Below are 19756 nucleotides of genomic sequence, written 5' to 3'. Positions count from 1 at the left end.
AAGGTACTTATAGGAAAATGGTTACATTTTTAAAGTTTCTTGTTTTGTACGTCAGCAAGGAGCAACAGTACACAAGCTCCTAAAACGTCCTTTTTAAAACCCCAAAATAGGCAGATCACTGCAATTTGACAGAAATTAAATAAGTGTAGCTTGCAAGATTTATCAGCTGATTTAAGAAAAAACAAAAAATATATTGCAACTTTTAGAGATTGTCAGTACCGTGCAGGGATTGAAGAACAGAGATGACTACAACAAACTTCCCCCTCTCCCCTATTCCTGTCCCTGCACCCAGTTATAATTATGCGAGAAATTAGCAATATTTCAAGATGATCGAGTGCCTGTTTTCAAAAATATTTTATGTCACTGTGTAGATTACAAAATTGCTGTTATGCAACCAGAGGGACGGGAGCCTCTGGGGCTGTGTTTTGTTGTGAGAGCCCAGCTCATCGCCCCGCTGGCGTCGGTACGAGGAGTGGGAGCAGCTGGAAACACCGTGTTTACCTTCGCTAACCCTTCCCACCGCACCATTGGCTCTTTTGGAAGTGGATTGGAAAAAAAAAACAACCAAACAAAAAAAACCACACCAAAAAACTAATTTCAGAAAGCCTTAAGGATAGTATATATATATATTTTTTTTAATGCCACAGCAATGTAGTTTGAGAGGACAAACATCCTCCACGGCCACGGTCCCTAGACAGCGTTCCATATGTTTTATGGAGTTACTTTCCGAAGAGCTCGTCGTGTTCCAACAATTGAAAAGAAAATGTTGGTGCCGTCCGCGCGCGTTCCGGCGGGGGGATGTTTGCCAGCACCTCAGGTAAGGCACGGCATGTCTGAGAGCGGGCAAAACGAGGGGCTCAAACCCGGTTCACGGCATCCCCAGCCGCTTCACACCGTGTCACACCGTCCCACCGACGGCCACCCGACCCCAGGGGGCTGCCGGGGGTTGGGACCCCCGACTGCCACCCCCACGGGCTGCTGCACCCCCTTTGCCGCCGGGCAAAGCTTTTACCCTCCCACCCGGGGGAAGAAGCTCCTCGGCAGAAAGTTGGGTGGCCGCCCGCCGCGGGGCGATGCGGTGCCGGGGGGAGGCTGTGCGCGGTGTGTGCTCCCCTCCCCGCGCAGGCCGGCGGGCCGGGTGCGGGTCCGGGGCGGGGCGGGGCGGCGGGGCCCGGCCCCGCTGATGTCAGCCGGGACGGGGGAGGAGAGGAGGGAGGGGAGGGATGGGGAGAGGCCGCCCGTGTTCCGGGTCAGGCGCGGGAATGCGCGGCGGCCGCCAGCAGGAGCGCGGTGCCCGGCGCCCCGCCATGCCCTTGCGGGGAGGGCAGCGGCCACACCAGGAGCACTAAGGGGGGGTCCCGCACCCCCCTTCTCTTTGCCTCCCCCCTCCCCCCGTTCGGCTCCGGCTCCCGCCCATTGTTCTCCCGGGGCCGCCGCGCTCGCTCCGGGGCCGCTTCCCGCCGCCGCCGGCGCGCTGGATGCGGGTGGCTGCCGCCGGCTGGCCGGGACGCGGGGTGCGCGGCGGCGGAGGGGGCAGCGGCTCCCGCGGCCGGCGGGGAGGAGGGGGCGGCGGTGAGCGGCTGCACCGCCCGCCCCGCCGTGCGTGTCCCCCCCCGTCCCCTCCCCCGCCTCCCCCGGCGGGGCGATGTTCCACTGCATCCCCCTGTGGCGGTGCAACCGCCATGTGGAGTCCATCGACAAGCGGCACTGCTCGCTGGCCGCCGTGCCCGAGGAGATCTACCGCTACAGCCGCAGCCTGGAGGAGCTCCTGCTGGACGCCAACCAGCTCCGCGAACTGCCCAAGGTAAGCCGGGAACGGGGCCGTCCCCCCGACACCCCCCCCGCCCCCCCCGCGGTGCCGGTGCCAGCCCCGGCAGGTGCCCGCCGAGCTCCCCCGGGCCGCCCCGCGGCTGCGGTGAGGGGCTGCTGGGTGCCCCGGAGCGGGGCCGTGGGGGATGCTGTGGTATCCCGGCCCCGGGCGGCGTGGGGCCGTCCAGTCTGCGGCGGTGACCCCGGCAGTTCAAGGAGGAGCCGGAGCCCCGGGTCAGCCTTTAGCTTTTCACCGTAGTTTGACGGAAAATGAGCTTTCTGGAGCAAAAGCTGGCGGTGCTCGCCCGGCGGGAGGAAAAGTACTGTTTGGAGGGCAGAGGGGTTAGGGCCGGAGTCATGGGATGTGAATATATGTTGTGATTAACATCACGTCATCGGAATTACGAGACCTTGGAGGGTATTAAACCCTCCCCTTTTTTTCCCTTTTCGATAGATGTTATCTGCTCTGTACATGGGGGAAAAAAACCCCAAAACCCTCTAGCAGACAACAGCGTTCTCGTTTCTGCCTTCCACTCCTGGAAACTTCGTCATGCAAAACATGAGAGGCGAATAAGCTTTTTGTTTTGTGTTTTTTTTTTTTTTTTTTTTTTCCTCCGAATTAAGTCCCACGCAGTTGTTAGTGTTTTGCTTCTTGCGGGAAACATGTAGCCAGATTTCTGCGCACAGTACTTTTTTTTTTTTTTTTTTTTTTTGGTAGTATTGCCAAAGGCAAATTCACTTTCAACTCAAAGTGGTTTTGAGACCTCAAGGTGGTACCCGCCAGTGTGACCCCCCTGGCTGGCACTTGCTGGTTTTGGTAGAGAAACTCCATCGGGGTGATTCCAGCGAGTCACTGTTCCACTCCACACGGATACAGGAGGCATACTCCACTTTTGACTTGAACAACCAAGGGTGTTTTTCAGTGTTTCCTCTTTAAACTTTGGACACCTCGTAAGCCTTTGTGAATTGTGGTTGGTTGAGTTTGACACTGGAAGGGAAGTGTTATCTGGAAGCTGCGCCTTAAAACTGCGTGAACTCTTACTAACTTGGAATCCAAGAAGCTGAACTCAGTAGCCAGAGAAATTTTCAAAAGCACCTTTGTTTCCACCTGAGTCAAAGTTGTTCTGTTCATACCCAAATTTAAACAGTCTTACTTTTCTTTTTTTTAGTCTCAGTTCTCTCACATAAACTGCTTTTTCACTCTAGGTAGTGAGAGTAGTCATGGTGGAGAAGTTTTCCTGTAGACAGTAGTAAAGACGTTCAGTTGAACTGACGTATTAATTTCGGCTTTTTCTCTTGAAAATCCTGGGCGCAAGTTTGCATCTTGTTGTGACTGAGCTCTTTATCCTTCTGAAGTGGAGCAAAACTGGTTTACATAGCCTCCGTGTAGTGGGTGCTATTTTTACTTCCAGCAGTTTCTGCTGGCTTTGTGCACAGACGAGACTCAGGGCACTCTCTCTTTTCGTACTAGACTTTTCTTCTTAGCGTTGGCTTTCAGGCTTGTACACTTCTTATTGCGGGGCTGCTGAATATGCTTGTGACTGAAATCCCATTGAGGCCTATGGCTCTCCGTTGTTTTTTAAAAATTAAGAAATCCCCCACAAACTGGGTGCTGAGTACAAATGTAAAGGATGATGTCTGTTGTTCGTGGTATGATGTGGTATTTATTTCTGTAAATAGAGCGCAACTATTCATTGTTTCCCTTCTTCCTTGAACCGTAATATGTGAAATAATAGTCTTTTTTGTCCTGTGGTGGCTAAAAAGACAACTTCTTCCCGTTACTGACACGTGAGTACGTATTAAGTCCCATACAGGTAAAAAAATAGCTAAGGGGGTAAAAAAAACCAAAAAGACAAACAACAACCCAGGCTCCTTGGCTTTGCAGTGGAATCAAGCAAAAGCTGAAGTTAGAAAGATTTTATTTTTTTTTTTTTTATGTGCAGGGATCAGATTACGGGAGTGCCTAAATATACTGTCCGAATATGTTTGTGGGTTTTTAGCTGGCCTAGGAGGAATCCGATGAAATACAACCACAGAGGCATACTTGCTGTATCTGTCCTGAGCGCTTCATGCCTTGTCAGCAATGCAGGAAGGCATTTTTATTAGGGCTTCCTGCACACGGACCTATGAACTTTTCTTGTCAGTTCCTTATTAATGTTTTCTGATAAATGGAATATAGTGCCATCATCTCATAAGTGTTGACTCTGTAGGAGTTTTGGGTATGAAAATACAGCTGCAGTCTTGGATGTGGAACTGATCTATTGAATCTGGAAATGGATGGGAAGCACCTCGTTTACAATTGCTACCAGCAAATAGTTTTTAAAAGTTCTGCTATAGGAATCTGGCTGAGGAGAACAGTGGAAGATCTCTCTTTGGAAGGTAGCTACAGGGTACACTGTTCATTCCCCTTTATATGAAAAGTGTAGCATCGATGCAGACTGCAGATACAGAATTGGAAATAAGTACAAAAAGGAGGGGTACACCATACCTCTGACAGAGGAAACACGAGGGAAATCGTTAGGGCGTGTAATTAACAAACTGTTAGGTCAGCGTAGATTTTAGTGGTCATTATGCCCTTAATCTGGTGTAATGCATTATATTAGTCTTACCTTACCTCCATTAAGTTTCTTCTCTATATGCCTAAAGGCAGTAACACAAAATCAAACTGGTTTTGGGCTCAGTTCAGGCCTAAGCAAGTCAGGAGACTTCTTTAACTCTCTCTCTCGGTGGCTGGCTCGTTAGATGTTTTCCCATACTTGATGAAGTCCTGAAGTTTACAGTGATCTGTGCTGATTCCTGGCGAATCATCTGTATGCTGTGCTGATGCCGTAACATATCCCGTAACACCGAGAAGGTGTTTGTGTCACTGAGGAGGTTTTGGTCCTCCTTAGGAAACTGCTGCTGTGAAGGCTCGCTGTGAAATAGTGAAGAATCGCCCTATAGACTTGCAGGAGTTGGATGGACGAGGAAGACCCCAACTCTGCTGCCCTGCTCTTCATTATATACGCTGGTACTTCAGACCTCCTCTTCCCAGTGTGGGCAGGTGTGGTCTGAAATGGCTCTTACAGCAGGCAGGAGGTCTCGTGATACTTCTGTGAAACCAAGTAGGTATCGGTGCGTTCTTTTCCCAGCTTTGCCACGCGGCAAGCCTGAGACACCCATGATGGTTTTATCTCCAGACATCTGCTTTCCTTCCACTTGCACAATTTTTTTCATCCCTTCAGATATGAAGCTTTCCGAGGCAGATAAATATCAGCAAGTGGCCTGTTGGAATGCATGAACTGGCTGCACTTCTCTTAAGTTGATGGGGCAACTTGTGTTGGATGCCCACGCTTCCCCACTTCTCCCCTGTTTCTCCCTGCCCCCGTTGCTGTTAAATAGCAATGAAAAGTGTTCTTTGATTGGTTTGCTCTGATACACCAGTAAAACAATATACTCTTAATACACCCTAAAACCTCCATTTTGAGGTACAGAAGTAGTCTTGGTCTCTGTTTAATCTGCGGTCTTTGCTAGCATGCTTAAAACCTCTATTATTCTAGAGGACAGTAGAGCACGACATATGTTAGGGTGTTACCAAAAAAACCCCATCAAAATAAGCACACACAAAAGTCCCCTCAAAAGATAGAAGGCAACTCAAAGGATTGCTGTGGTGTCCCATTTGGGAAAGGGCTTGCAGAAAGGCCCAGCAACGTTGCGGCATTGTATGTTATGAGAGTCATCTGAAGTGTCCTCAGGAGAGGAGAAACAAGAAATACACTTGAATTGTCTTGAAAGAGTTACTTTGTTGGTTTTATTTTTGTTGTGTTTGCTCACCAAAATGTATGGTGCACCTTTTTTTAAAGGGAGAGGTGTAGGAAGGGTTCATCCGTAAAACATCCGAAAAGAAATGTCCAAGAAGCGGAGGGAGGCGGTTTTGCCCCTGGTATTTCCACTCCTCCCTTTGTTTGCTCCCTTGTCCATTAATGCATATGTGGACCATGAAAGAGTGGGCTAACTCAGTTTCTCTCACCCCCTTTTCTCTACAAATATGTTCTTTTCCGAACCTATACCTGTCAGCCTCTCAGGAATACAAGTTATTCATTCTTGTTTGTACAGCAACTTACAAATATCCTTTTGCTACCGCAGAGGGATCCTTTTGGTTTCCCACATCAGTGCTCTGATTCTTTCCCCAGGTCTCAACTGCTCTGCTGGGTCCCTGGATCCCTTCTTGCCTCCCTTCCCTGACTACACGATGGAGAACATGTGCTCGTGTTGACAGCGACCTTTCTCTGCTGTTACCACTCGTGTCGCAGATTCCTTGTCCCGCATGTTCATGTTTTCCCATCCTCCCCCGTCCTTAATGTTCCAGGATCTTTGCTTACTTCCTCTGACCTAAACGTTTCTCTCTGCCTTGTGTTTCTGATTCTTTGCTTCCTCTCCTGTCCCTTCTGTGCTGTATTCTCAGCTGCCCTTGCAAACATTTTATTTTACTTTGTTTTACTTGCCTTTACACTCCGCTCTTTCCCCTTCCTTTCTGCTGCCTCCCAGGTTCCCTCTTCTGCTTTTGCCCTTTCTGCAGGATGAGCCAGCCCGGTGGGATGTACTGGAGGAGCAGGCTGTGTGTTATTAAGCTGCTGGTGGTTTTCCACAATACTGAGGTCTCTGTAGCCTTCCTTGGCAGATGTGGCTGTTTTCCCACAGAACAGCAGTTTCTAGCTGTCAGCATGCTTCTCACCACTTCTGCTTTACAAGACAAATTAAAGAGCTGCACCCTTCAGTCCCAAAAGGAAGGGCTTTGTATCGGGGCAGTGGTAGAGTGTGGCTCTTAACTTGCTTAAGTAATTCCTTCTCTGGTGTTGGATCCAAAGTGCCTTCTGTTGAATATTCAATGTATCATCTGATTTGATTGAAAAAAAACCATAGTATGTGGTCACCAGTGTGGACAGAGTGACTTAAAAATGTAGTCTGTGGATTTTTTTTTCTAAACCTGGACCATTTTTATTTTCCTTAGGAGAGAAAACTTGAAGTCTTTTTCAACTCAAGCTGTAATGTGTAATATATCATTTGCTACACGTCAAAAACTACACTTCACTGAAGAGTAGGCTTTCTGGCAAATTGCTTTGATAGAAGAAAATAACACATTCTGCACGATGCATTTCAATAGCTTCTCTAATGAAAAGCATCAGATAAAAATAATATGCTTTCAATTCTATAGATCAGTCTGTAGTTGATGAAATGTTGTTTCCTGCTCTTGTACATGAGAATTTAAGGGCCAATACATCCTGTCAACTTAATTTCTCTGTGCACGGAATTGGCAGTACAAAACTGGATCTCTGCATGTTTTTTTCCCCACTGTTTTGTAAAAAAAAAAAAAAAAAAAAAAAAAGTTTTTTTTATGAACCTTTGAATGCAGTATTATATTTTGGCTCTTATATTAAATCACGAGCATTCTTTGCATTGGTGGGTGGTGGAAATAGCTTGTAACTCTTGTTTTGCTGCTGTTGTGTCTTGCTGCTGCTCAGTTGTTCTACTCGAAGGATAAAATCCACTTTCCCATGAGACTTTTTGCAGATGTTGTTTATGTGGGATCTCCAATAGCAAAAAAAAGAAATTCAAAATTTTATGTATGCACTTAGTTTAGTTAAGAGTCTGCTAACTCTTTCTTCTTTCGGGGTGTATTTTTATGTAGTGTTTGTAAACCTAATCTGATGCAACTCTCAATCATTTCTCTTTCTGTTTGTGAGAGAGAATCGTAATTTTTCTTCTTGGTGTTTTATGCTAATGCCTCTCTGTAGTTATTTGATTGATGTGAGACCCCTTCCCCGAGAGTGCTGGTTAAACCCCGGCCTCCTCTCGTGCCCCAGTTTCTGTGTGAGAGAAGCCGGTGGTGCGCTGCTGCTTGGCTTTCAGCTTAGCTGGTGCCTGTATCTCCTTATTATGAGTGGTGTTGAAATTCAGGGTGCTGTTATCATACCAAAATCTTGTGAAAGCTCCTTAAGAAAAAGTCCCTCTGTTCTTCCTGTACCACACCTCTGTCTCAGGAAAAAAACCCAAAACAAACCAAACCCCTTTTAGACTAAATTTCACTGTTCTACTATAGTTTCTCCCATTATGCAACTGTAAGCCTGAAAGATGCTTGCTTGGTCAATGGCCAGTAATCTTCTGTGGAAAGAGATTATATCATACTATACCTCTCTTTAAATTTGTGCTCACAGGTTGTAACCATGCCTTCTTAAAACGTAAACATCTAGAAGCTTTATTTCCTTTTTTTCAAATTTATAGATCTCATTGGGATCACAGATATGTGCTGGGATATCTCACATGATCGGAGTGCTGCAATGGATGAAAACAGGCTCTTAAAGGACAGGCCAGGAAGGGAAGGATGAGGAGTTGCCCTTCATGTGGGAGAGCAGCCAGGGATACGTGTAGCTTTGCCCTGGGATGGATGATGGGCCAGCTAAGAGCAGGTTGGGATTAGTGGGTGACATTGTTTTGGGTGTCTGCTGTAGACTGCCTGATCAGGAAGAAGTAGTAGGTGATGCCTTCTTCAGATAACTGGAAGAAGCCTCATGTTTGCAGGCCTAGGTCCTCATGTGGGTCTTGAACCACCCTGACACCTGCTGGAAGGATAACACAGCAGGACATAAGCAACTCAGGAGTTTTCTGGAGTGCACTGATGACTTCCTAACACAGGTGATCAAGGAGTCAATGGACAAAGGTGCTCTGTTGGGCCTTGTACTTATAAATAAGAAAGGACCGGTTGAGATGTGAATGTCAGAGTTGCAGTGGCTGTAGTGACCATGAGATGATGGAGTTCAGGATACTAAGAGGAAGGAACAGCATAGAAAGCAACATCACAACCCTGGACTTCAGGAAACAGACTTTGGCATGTTCAGGGATCTGCTTGGAGGTGTTTGATAAGAAAGATGTTTATGCTGCCATTCAGAGGGCCATTGACAGGCTGGAGAAATGGGCAGAGAAGGAATCTCATTAAAGTCAGTAAAGAGACATACAAAGCCCTGCATGCACTTGGGGAGGAATAATCCCGTTGTCCGGTACAGGCTGGGGGGAGCAACCATCTGGAAAGCAGCTTTTCAGAAAAAGGCCCTGTGTGACCTATTGGACAGGGTGACCGTGAGCCAGCAATGCTCCCTCATGGCAAAGAAGGCTGAGGGTGTCTTGGGCTGCGTTAGGAAAAGTGTTGCCAGCAGGTGATCCTTCTACCCTGGCCAGCACTGGAGGAAACACACCTGGAGTGCTGTGTCCAGCGCTGGGCTTCCCAGAAGAAGAGAATCATGGGCATACTGGACCACAAAGGCTATTAAGGGCGTGAAGCATCTGTCATGAGAAGAGACTGAAAGAGCTGGGATAGGTTAGCCTTGAGAAGAAAAAGGCTTATGGGATCTTATTGGTGTATATAAATACCTGATGAGAGGGTATAAGGAAGACAGAGCAAAACTCTTCTTGGGGTGTCCTGTGACATTATAAGAGGCACAGACTGAAACACAGGAAATTTTGTCTGAAATAAGAAAACACTTTTTTTCACTGTGAGGTTGGTCAAACACTGGCGCACAGGCTGCCCAGAGAGGTTGTGGAGTCTCCATCTTCGGAGATGCTCAGGACTTGACTGGACATGGTCCCAGGTAACCTGCTTTAGGCGACTCGTACTTTGAGCAGGGCGTTTGGATAGACTAGATGATCTTCAAGAGGTCCCATCCAACCTCAACTGTTCTATGATTCTGTAGAGGTTATGTCAAGGAGTTTACCTGTCTTTAGCTTTGATATTTTTAATGATGCAAGCAGAATTGTCGTGTTTTTACCTGTTTATTCACCCTCAAATGTGAATATTCACCTTTTAACATAACATTGATAGTGTCATGCTGGTTTTGCACATCTTGTTGTAAATCCTTGAAGAAATACCAGTAGACGATTTGAACAAGCATGTACTTCCAGTTAATATCAGAGAGAGAACTATGCCACTCTGTGGAACTTGAGTAGACTGTATGCACACAGTAAAGGTAGTTTTACTGAAAGTTTAAGAATCTTTTTCAGTATGACAAATGCTATGTGAAATACTTTCTAAGAACACCTGCAGCTTTACAACTTCAGTGTCTTGAGAATACTAACCTTTTGTAAAAAAACATTTGTGGGCATAGTCAATTAGTACTAGTGTGCAATGCACGCTTGAATTATTACAATAAATAATGGTTTGTAAAGAAGCAGCATTGGATCCTTATATTAACATCCCTCTAAACATAGAACACTGTGCTGAAGGCTCCAAATAAGTTTATCAGATAAATATCTAGTTTTTCTGCTAGATTCCAGATTTTTCTGTTTTGTTGCTTAAGACTTGAAGAAGCTACTTTGCCTTTCAACATCGAATTTGAAAGACCGCAGTCTGAGGGGAGCAGACTGGTCTGGTGTCCCCTAGGAAGTCTGACTTCCCTGTTAATGTCCCTGAGATTGTTCAGAAGATTTTGAAGTCTGCTTGGCTTGAAATATTTTCTAATGTCAGGTTTTTTTCTGTAGTAGCAGTGGAGTTCTATTGATTTTTGACCTTGGTTAGAAGAAAGTAAGTAGGTGGTTATGTTTCAATACTTCTAACTTTTTTTTTTTTCTGTAAGGGGTGTATTGTTGTAGTAAATTGGTAGCATCCCCTTCTCCATGTGATGTACACAGGTGAGACAAGGTTTGTGGGCAAAGATTATACGTCTGTAGCTCTGAAATCAATTATAGAATTATTTTTCTAATTATATCAGCTGGTCTAAGAAAAATGTTACCTCCTGCCAAACAATCTTGTATACTGGAAAAATGCATGCTACAAATTCATTAGTGAGATTAAATGTGGTTGAGGTTGTTTTTTTTTGTTTTTGTTTCTCCAAATGACAGATGCATTTAACTGCAATGAATCCATATTTCATTGTAGCAGATGTTTTCTGGCCTCTCTTAAAGGCAGAGATGGTCCCTCCCACCGCTGTGCTCTAATGGCTGTGGCATCAAGTGCTCTTTAACCTCTGTTGCCTCTGCTTAATTGACATAAAAGAGAAAGTAAATCCTTGCCTGCCAGGAAACAGTATGAGGCAACCTGTTCAATGCATCTCTCGGTAGAGCAGCATTTGGATTCAGTGCTGCAGTGTATTGGGTTTTGAGAGTGGATAGTCCCTTGTTTATTTTTTTAAAATGGATGGTAACGACCGAGACGAGGACCTGCAACTGGCCCATCATTGACTGTAGGTCAGAAAATGGCAGGTGCTTTGAAAATTGGGGCCAGAAACAAAGTGGGTAGATGTTGAATGGCAGCTTCAGTGAGGCATCGGTTACCGTTTTTGCTCTGTCTCCTGTAGACCCCCCCATAACCCTTCTGCCTGGCTAATCCTTCATCCTTTGGAGGGGGAGATAGCACTTGCAACGTGTGGTTCCGTTTAGGGTATATGCCCGTGAACTGTGATCTTTCGTGAATACTTTCTCTTCTTGTGAAATCTAGTGATTTTATTAACATTTTGTATGGATTCCTGCTTGAATGTCTGCCCCGTGCCATCTTTCATTGTTATTCATGATGACAAACTTGGTGCTAGTATGCTGCAAGAGCAAAGTACAGCTTCAACATATTCTACAAACATGGTTTGGGCATGTGAAACAATCTTCCACCATTCCAAAAATCTGTAGAAGTTCTGGTTTTGCCATGAAACTTGTGGAGATGGGATTAGAGACCTCAGCTGCATGAAGCAGTTGTCCGTTGCTGGCTTGCCACCTAGCAAGGAGGCAGAGGTCTGCATATCATGGCCCACCACCAGCTGCTGCTGCATCTCCTCATGTCTTGAGAGGAAATCCAGTAGCTGCTTACAGTAACACTTTGATACAGAGTCATCAACTGCATGATGACTCTGCTGTGCTGCTCTCTTAGTACTTTCTTTGAAAATTAAAGCGTGTTTGGCGCAGAGGAACATGAGGGATCCACATTTGTGAAACCCTGTTGCCCTCACCAGCTATCCCTGCTCGCAGCTGAAGGCAGGTGGGAGTGATTTGAGGGATCCTGATGTTGGTAGCAGGCTTGTGGGAGATGCCAAGCTGATAACGCCCATACTAGGCTTCATTGGAGTCTGCTGGGACCTTGTTACACACTTCATGAATCCGGAGCAGGATCCAGCTTCCTCATCATTTCGTTGTGCAACTGGTTAGGATGTGCTTCTAGGGGAGGGTGTCCCCTTTCACTGCTCTTGCTGGTTTTCCTCCGTGCTCCCACTCCTGCTCCTGGCGAGTGTCTCTGGGACAAATTTTAAGATGACGATATACAGGATTGCATCCTAGAAGGAAATTTTTGCTTACAAGTGAGTTGTGGCTTTCGACTGGGGGTGCCTTGCGGCCTGAGTGGAAGGCAGGGCGTGTTACAGCTCGCTGTAGGTGTAAGTGTGGCCATGTTCTCGTCGACTCCTGGCTGGTACGTCCAGTGGCTGACTTCAGAGCAGAAGCAATGTCCGAAATCCCACCAGTCAGTTAGCATAGGGCATCAAGTATCCCATCCCCTCGGAAACCTTACCACTGAGTGTCCCCTATGGATGGGCTTTCACGGAGTTGACTATTGAGGACTCTTACAAGAGAGGTGGGGGAGGAACGAGGAGAAGCTTGCCCTTCCCTCTTCACCTTTGCCCTTCTGACAGGCAGGGGGAATGTGTTTGTATATAACTGTTTGGTAATAACCACAGCCCAGTTATTAAACACATCCCCAGGAAGCAGAACACTTGAATTCAGTGCTGCTTCTGCCTCACTTGATTTAATCCTTGCTCTTAGAATCATAGAGTCATAGAATTGTTTTGGTTGGAAGATACCTTTAAGATCATCAAGTCCAACCGTTAACCTAGCACTGCCAAGTCCACCACTAAACCATGTCCCTAAGCACTACATCTACGCATCTTTTAAAAGCCTCCGGGGTGGTGACTCAACCACTTCCCTGGGCAGCCTGCTCCAATGCTGGAAGACCCTTTCTGTGAAGAAATTTTTCCTAATATCCATCCTAAACCCCCCTGGCACAACTTGAGGCCGTTTCTTCTTGTCCTATTGCCTGTTACTTGGCAGAAGAGACTGACCCCCACCTCTCTACAACCTCCTTTCAGGTAGTTGTAGAGAGTGATGAGGTCTCCCCTCAGCCTCCTCTTCTCCAGGCTAAACAACCCCAGCTCCCTCAGCCTCTCCTCATAAGACTTGTTCTCCAGACCCCTCACCAGCTTCGTTGCCCTTCTCTGGACACTCTCCAGCACCTCAGTGTCTTTTTTTGTGCTGAGGGGCCCAAAACTCAACATGGTACTTGATGTGGGGCCTCAACAGTGGCAAGTACAGGGGGACGATCAACTTCCTTAGTCCTGCTGGCCACACTATTCCTGATGCAGGCCAGGATGCTGTTGGCCTTCTTGGCCACCTGGGCACACTGCTGGGTCTGACCACCAAGCTGCATGGTAACCTAAAGAAAGGTTGGGCTTGCCCTGCTGTCTTGCTGAAGCAGTGCAATGGTACAGACAAAAAAACTTCTAGGGGCCAAAAGCAAGTGATGGAGAACCTGGCTGGAGAGCTGGAAAGCATTGTGTCAGCCGTGCTGCGAGGTTATTTCACAGATTTGATGCCTTATCTTGTTCACTGCTTTGCTTACCAAAATCTCATTGCAGCTTCTGCTTCTGTTTGCCTGAAGAAAGACCTTTTCCCGAGTCTTTCTGAGGCAGTATAACAAGGGTGGGGGAAGGATTGATTGCAGTTTCCCTTATCTGGCGACTGAAAGAGGACACGAAGCTAGTGAATGGAAGTGAACAAACAAAGCGCAGGCTTCCCCCATTGATTTTTTTATTTACAATGTAGAAGAAGAAAATGGAGCCTGAAGTACGATTTGAATCAGGAATGCAATTAGGAGTTAAACAACGTTTAAATTACTGTGTGTCGCCTTTTAATTCTGAAGTGCAGGTATCCTTTAGCTGGTCAGCTATAGGTTTGGAAAATGGGTGAAATAAATATAGATGGAGTTTAAGAAACAGGACCTAGTAACATCTTGTGTTTTGGTAGTTTACATAATTCCTTTTTGAATATAATACTGTAATTTCCTGAAGAAGCCTTAAAAGCTGAGGCAGCATGCATATGTTGAAAATCTGTATTGGTGTCTAAGGGAAACTTGACATAAGAGCAAGTACTCACAAATTTTTAAGCTTGTCAGCAACAGCTCAAGTGCCTGCACTCTTTCTATCCTGTGTGAATATAACCCTGAAACTGGAGTTAAGTTGCAGTTTTCTTCCTTCTCTCGCTGTTGTTCTGATTTCTGCTGCTCATGCTGGCCCATCTCAAAAATTAGGCAGTGTATTTCATAAAGGTTCTAATTTTAATTCTTTTTGCTGCTAGTAGTAGCCTTTTTATGGAAACATTTTGCTTAACACAGTAGTCATTTAGTTATGCTACCTATGCCAAATGGGTTTGGAGTGTGACATGTCTCTGGCACTGGAAAGGCTCTGGCAGTGAGATGTTGCTTCTCACGTTAAGCAGAGTTTGCTGCAAGTAGGGCTTCATGCCCTCCTGTGTTCTTTATTTCAATTGCCAGTTGTTTTTGTCTATTTCCTTTTATTTATTTATCTTTTTATTTTTCCATCAGGAAAGGTGCTGAAGCATTCAGGCAAGATTCTCGGGCATGAATGTTTTTTGTTGCGGGAGTGAACCATTGAAAGAAAGCCAGCAACATGTGGTGCTTTGGCCACTTCCGCAGGAGAAAATCTTGAGTTTTATCAGTCCTACTAGTTTGGTTTAATTCTGTTAACTTTTATTTCTAGAATCGAGTGCCAGTTGTAGTGGTATTCTTAAAAAAAAAAAAAAAAAAAAAAAAAATTATAAAAAATGAGGACTATGGGATCACACTGTCTGTTTATACTTTATCTCTTTTTTCTTCTTCTTCTTTTTATTCTATTGGCTGACATTGACCCAATTTTGTCATAATTATTTATTCTTTTTTTTTAAAATATGTGGCTGGGTGGAGGAGAGAGACTAGTTTTCCAGTGTGGGAAGGACTCTGTTCAAGTTGTGTGTTCTTAGAAAATTCATGTTAGAGAAACCTCTACAAATTCTTTGATAGCAGGAAAGGCTTCAATTGAAGGTTGGTAATTGCCACTACATAGAAAGTTGTAGGCTTCTTTAGTGCTGATGCTCATGGAATTATTTGTCTCATTGAAGTGCTATTAATTAGGCTGGCTAAACTGAGCAGCATTAAAAGTGTTGCCAAGATACTCGTAGAGACGTCGGGTCTGCAATCAAAACCCGCTATTAGAGCGTGCTGGGTGGATGTGCTGCTCCGGCCAACAACCCCATTGCGCTTCGGTTCGTGTGAGAGCTTTTCAAATAGCGACTGAACTGTGCCTGATACATCAAATTAGGAACGTGTTTCTGGTTGGCATATATTTAAGAAATTACAGGTATTTTTATATATATGCATACTTATGTATATTTATATTTGACCTCTATTCAGTATACTCTTAATTATCTTTGTTCTCTGTGGTCTTTTTGACAGGTAAAACAAACAGGGCATAAAGGAGGTGCTTTTGCCTCTCCAGTTGCGCTTTAGAGCGCTAATGATGTGGATAAAGGAAGAATAGTTACTGAAATGGGAGTAGGATGTACTAACATGCAAGAGTGATTGAGTTCTGCAGTTTAAAGGAAAAAAACAAGAAGTTCAAAGAAATGCCATTCACATAACTGCAGCTCTGATTTTTATCTAGGAAATGGTGTCATTCATTAAAAATTGTTATGCAAACTAGAAATGAAGCTTCCAGTTTATTTTTCTTTTAAGTAGTCAGTTAAAGAAACAGGAATGCTTTTAACTGTTGTGCAATTTTGTTTGTTGCACATTTAATAAACATACACAACACTGACGCGTGGTGTGGTGAGGGCCCTCAAACCTTCCTAGGGATGCCAGCTCTTCATAGCTTTTTGTGACCATTCTGCCTTTTAACCGTGTTCTTCCTATCTTTTCTCACTTGCCATTGTAGAGCATCTCTGGCAAGGACAGCTGTTGCTTATGGGAAGATTTGTAATAGAACATCAATATTTTTAACTGTCATATAGTTAAGCAGCTACACGCTGGCTGAGGAACACTTTTTGGCAAGTATTTATTTTGGACAGTGTTAGGACAGATTGGGATGTCTTCTGTGGAGCGTACTCCTGCTGTGTTTTCACAAAAGTATCTTTAAGTGCTTTTCTAAGCTTCTGATGGATTCTTGGTTTAGTCATATTAATAAATATTTAGCAAAAGAGAAGCATTTGTTTTGGAAGATAAAAAATGTTAATGACGTGAAAAGGCAGTTATGGATCTTGTAAGGACAAAGGAGGATTAAAAAAACATCGGTGGCTTTTTAAATTGTGATATATGTTTTTAGGGAGCTAGAAATGTGGAACTGTAAATGTTTTTTTATCTCCCTCATGCAATTTCAACTCTGTTATCAATGGCCTTTAATACTTGGAAGGGGACAGAATGCCACTCCGACTCAAAAAATGCTTTTGAATTTTCACTTCAGATCTGGTGCATCTTTTGACTGCTGAGTGTTTCTAAACTTTTTAAAGCTCTATCCTTTTTATTCCCTGAAAGGAACCCCTGTTTTTGAGGGAAAACCACATTAATGTCAGTTGTGTTTTACTTTTCTGTGATAAGGAACAACAATGTGTATTGAAAAATTGGTGCTGAGGTTTCAAAACATTGCACTTAAAACTTGATTTATGAACTTCGGCCTAAGATGCTGAGACTAAGACTGGAAACTTGTATCATAATGCAGATTTGTAAGACTTTTTTTTTTTTTTTTAATTTGTCTCCTAGTAAGACGCCCGTATTACTGCCTGATCTTGTGTCAATCTAAGATAGAAACATTCAGAGCACACACTCCAGCGCCTTAAAAAAAAAAAGTAAAATCATAGTAAAAAAGGTGCTAATTTCCAAGACAGGATTGTAGGTGATGGAATGTAGGTAGATACCCAAAACTTGCTATCATCTTCGTGTTGCCCTGAGGGGCAAAACCCGTGAGGGTACAGACATGCACACATGCCAGGAGTGGGGGAGATGCACAGGATCTGATTACCGGGAAAAAATGCTGCTGCTGTCTGGGGACACAGAAGGCTCAAAATTTGAGGCATCTGATCAGTTTTCGTCAAGACGACTTGCATTTAATTCATTTAATTCTGCACCAATCCTCACCCCTTGCAGTCGCTCTCATTCAAAGGCCTGTCTGGAAGAGGGGAAAGCTGTGAGGAGATAAAGGCCCTGCAGCTTTCCTGGAGATGCCTACATCTTGATCAGTTTTTAATAACCATTCTGTTATTCAATCACCGGCTGCTCCCAGGGCCTGGGGTTGGCCTGATGTGCAGCTTGGCCTGTCTCCTTTGATGGTTGTTCTGTCCTGGGGGGGTGCCAGACCCTCCAGGCCCATAGCCGGGCGTGAGGGAAAGTTATGGCCCTGCCTGCATTGCGTGCCCATGTCTGCACTGTAGAGGGTTTGGGTTCCTCTTCAAGCTGGAAAGACCTGGAATCGTGCGTATCCCGCCAACTTTCATTAGTCCTTCCGAAACTGGGCCGCGGAGCGGAGGATGTTTGAGGCTGGGAAGAGCCTTCCCGAGGGAGGCTGGCTCCGTAACCTGGTTGGTTATGGCGTTCGCCGGTGAAGAAGACCTTGGCAGCCCCTCTCTGTGGGTTTTCTGGTTCGTCCTTTAGAAGTGTCTCTCTGCACTAACTTCCTAATGAGCCCCGGTGTGTAATTAGGATGTTTTTAATTACCCTGCTGGGTAATCTCGCCGCATTAATGATTCTGAAGCAGGCACTCTGCATTTTGCTATTGTCTGTCTGCTGTCATCTTTAATAGCAAGCTTTACAGATGGCTTTTTTTTAAAATAAATTTTCATTTTAGGTAAAACAGTCTGTTTGCATGTAAAAATTAAAACGTTCGTTCTGATGCAGGTCTGAAAGAGGTTTGCATAACTGACTTGAAACAATAACTTTAATTAGCTCAAATTTTGAAAGCGGCTTCCAGTTATTGCTTATCATGCTTCTATGTGAGTTATGTGAATATTGTCTGACATGGAATTTTTCCTTTCTTTCAGCCTTTCTTCCAACTTGTGAAGTTACGGAAACTTGGACTTAGTGATAATGAAATCCAGCGGCTCCCTCCAGAAATAGCAAATTTCATGCAGCTGGTGGAACTTGATTTGTCTCGGAATGGTAAGCTCCAATGTTAACTTGTTCAATTCTATACTGTCCTATGACACGGTCTATGTTAGTAGGGTTTTCCTGTCTCTGAAGCTGCTATCTATGTCCTGCAAAACACTTTTCCATGTAATTCATGGATTTGCCTGTAGTTCTAGATGGGAAGGAACGAAAGCGCAGAGGAGAGCCGGTGGTAGAAATACAGTAATAATATAATGCTTGACTGTAGTTCTGCCTTTCTGAGAGCCTGCTTTATTTTCCAATTTAAAGCAATTTATTTCCAATTTACATCCTATTTTTATGTGGGTATTTACAAGTGTAAATTTCCAGTTTACATCCTGTTTTTATGTGTGTATCTGTCACAATGTTGATTTCTTTCCCCGAGCTCTCTGAAACACCTAGTATTTAAGAAGAAAAAAAAAAAAGAGATTGAAAGAAGAAAAGCTTCTTTCTGTCCAAAAAAAGGCTGCCTATGGGTTATAAGTCCAGCTCTTCATCTCTGCACTCCTTACCTGTGATTAGCAAGAGGCAGAGTGCTGGTATTTCTGGTTGTACTTCTGGAAGAAGAATCAGTCTGTTTGTCACCTGCAGAGATAAATTCAGAAAAGGGTGCTGGGAGAAACTATCTTTTAAAATGTGCTGTTTGAAACCACATGGGCTTATCATTGGGTTGTAAAGTTTGCTGCTTGTATTGTCTTGAGCTGTGTTGGAATGAAAACAGTTTGTTGGTTTTTTTTAAACTTTTTTTTTTTTGTCTGGCCTGGTGAACTTATCAGTTCTGCAAGAAGTTCCAGGGCTGGTGGGTCACCTTTAAGCAGCCTTACGACCCAGTGATCTAGAAATGGCGAATCCGTGTTACCAAATCAGAGCAACTGTCAGCTATTCTTGCCTCCTTATATGCAGTGGCTATGCACAAAACGCTCTCTGAGGTGTGATGGATGGGGTGGGGGAGAGCAAGGTTGCATAACCGTGTAAATAAGTGAGGGATGTAACTGAATATACGAGAGAAGCAACAGTGCAACAGGGAGCCTTTTTTTCTTTATGGTTTTTCTTTACGGTTTAACTTCATAGTGACCCTTTGCCACTGAAGAATATTCAGTGGCCACTTCACCTTCCTGTAACTGTCTGAAATTTGCGTATTTGTTTGTTTGATGCTTTTAATGCCGTCTTTATCTGATAATATAATTGATGAAGTATAATGAGTCTCCAGGCAGTTGCTGAAAAATTTCTGTGTACCATATAACTTTATGCACATTGGCAAAATCTGGTAAGAGAAGAAAACTGGAAAAAATCTGAGAGACAGAAGAAACACATTAGTTAAAACATTTTAGAAATACACAAGCATTAATTGTCATGGTATTTTGGCTACTGAGTTTGGCTGAGTTGTGTGCTGTCTGTGACAGACCTTATATGAAAGGAAACACTCTGTTGGCTTAGTAATTCTCTTTGCAAATGAATAACTAGCTGCAAAAGAGCTGGTGGATCAGAGCCATGTGAACTCTTCTCAGCCTGACTTGGAAGCTGGCTGGAGAGCTCAACTGTAACGAGAACAGATGGTGTGAATGTTTATGGTTGGGCAGATGCGTGTGTGTCATTAGAAGTTACTGCTCAGGGAAGGGTTTTATCAAGTGATGGGTTGGACTAATGCAGGTGGCAGGGAGCAGTTGCTTGCCTATATCCAAGGTTCAGTGTTAATTGCCCATTTTATTGCATTACTTTCTCTTGTCTGTGGTTCATTGCAGTAGGTGACTGATACTGCTTCCC

At 44.5% G+C, this 19756-nt stretch overlaps 1 protein-coding gene across 1 annotated transcript in view; it reads left to right on the top strand.

Annotated features, from left to right (window-relative positions):
• Positions 1 to 1207: 1207 nt before the first annotated feature.
• Positions 1208 to 19756, top strand: part of LRRC1 (leucine rich repeat containing 1) — a 73094-nt gene continuing 54545 nt past the window's right edge. The window contains exons 1-2 of the mRNA XM_063330307.1: positions 1208 to 1804; positions 17890 to 18007. Coding sequence (XP_063186377.1) covers positions 1646 to 1804; positions 17890 to 18007 — 277 coding nt within the window. The 5' untranslated portion in view covers positions 1208 to 1645. The remainder of the gene's footprint in view (positions 1805 to 17889; positions 18008 to 19756) is intronic.

Source organism: Chroicocephalus ridibundus, chromosome 3 (genome assembly GCF_963924245.1).
Source record: "Chroicocephalus ridibundus chromosome 3, bChrRid1.1, whole genome shotgun sequence".
Taxonomy (NCBI): domain Eukaryota; kingdom Metazoa; phylum Chordata; class Aves; order Charadriiformes; family Laridae; genus Chroicocephalus; species Chroicocephalus ridibundus.
The sequence above is the reverse complement of the archived record's forward strand: the minus strand, read 5'-3'. Positions and strand labels throughout refer to the sequence as shown.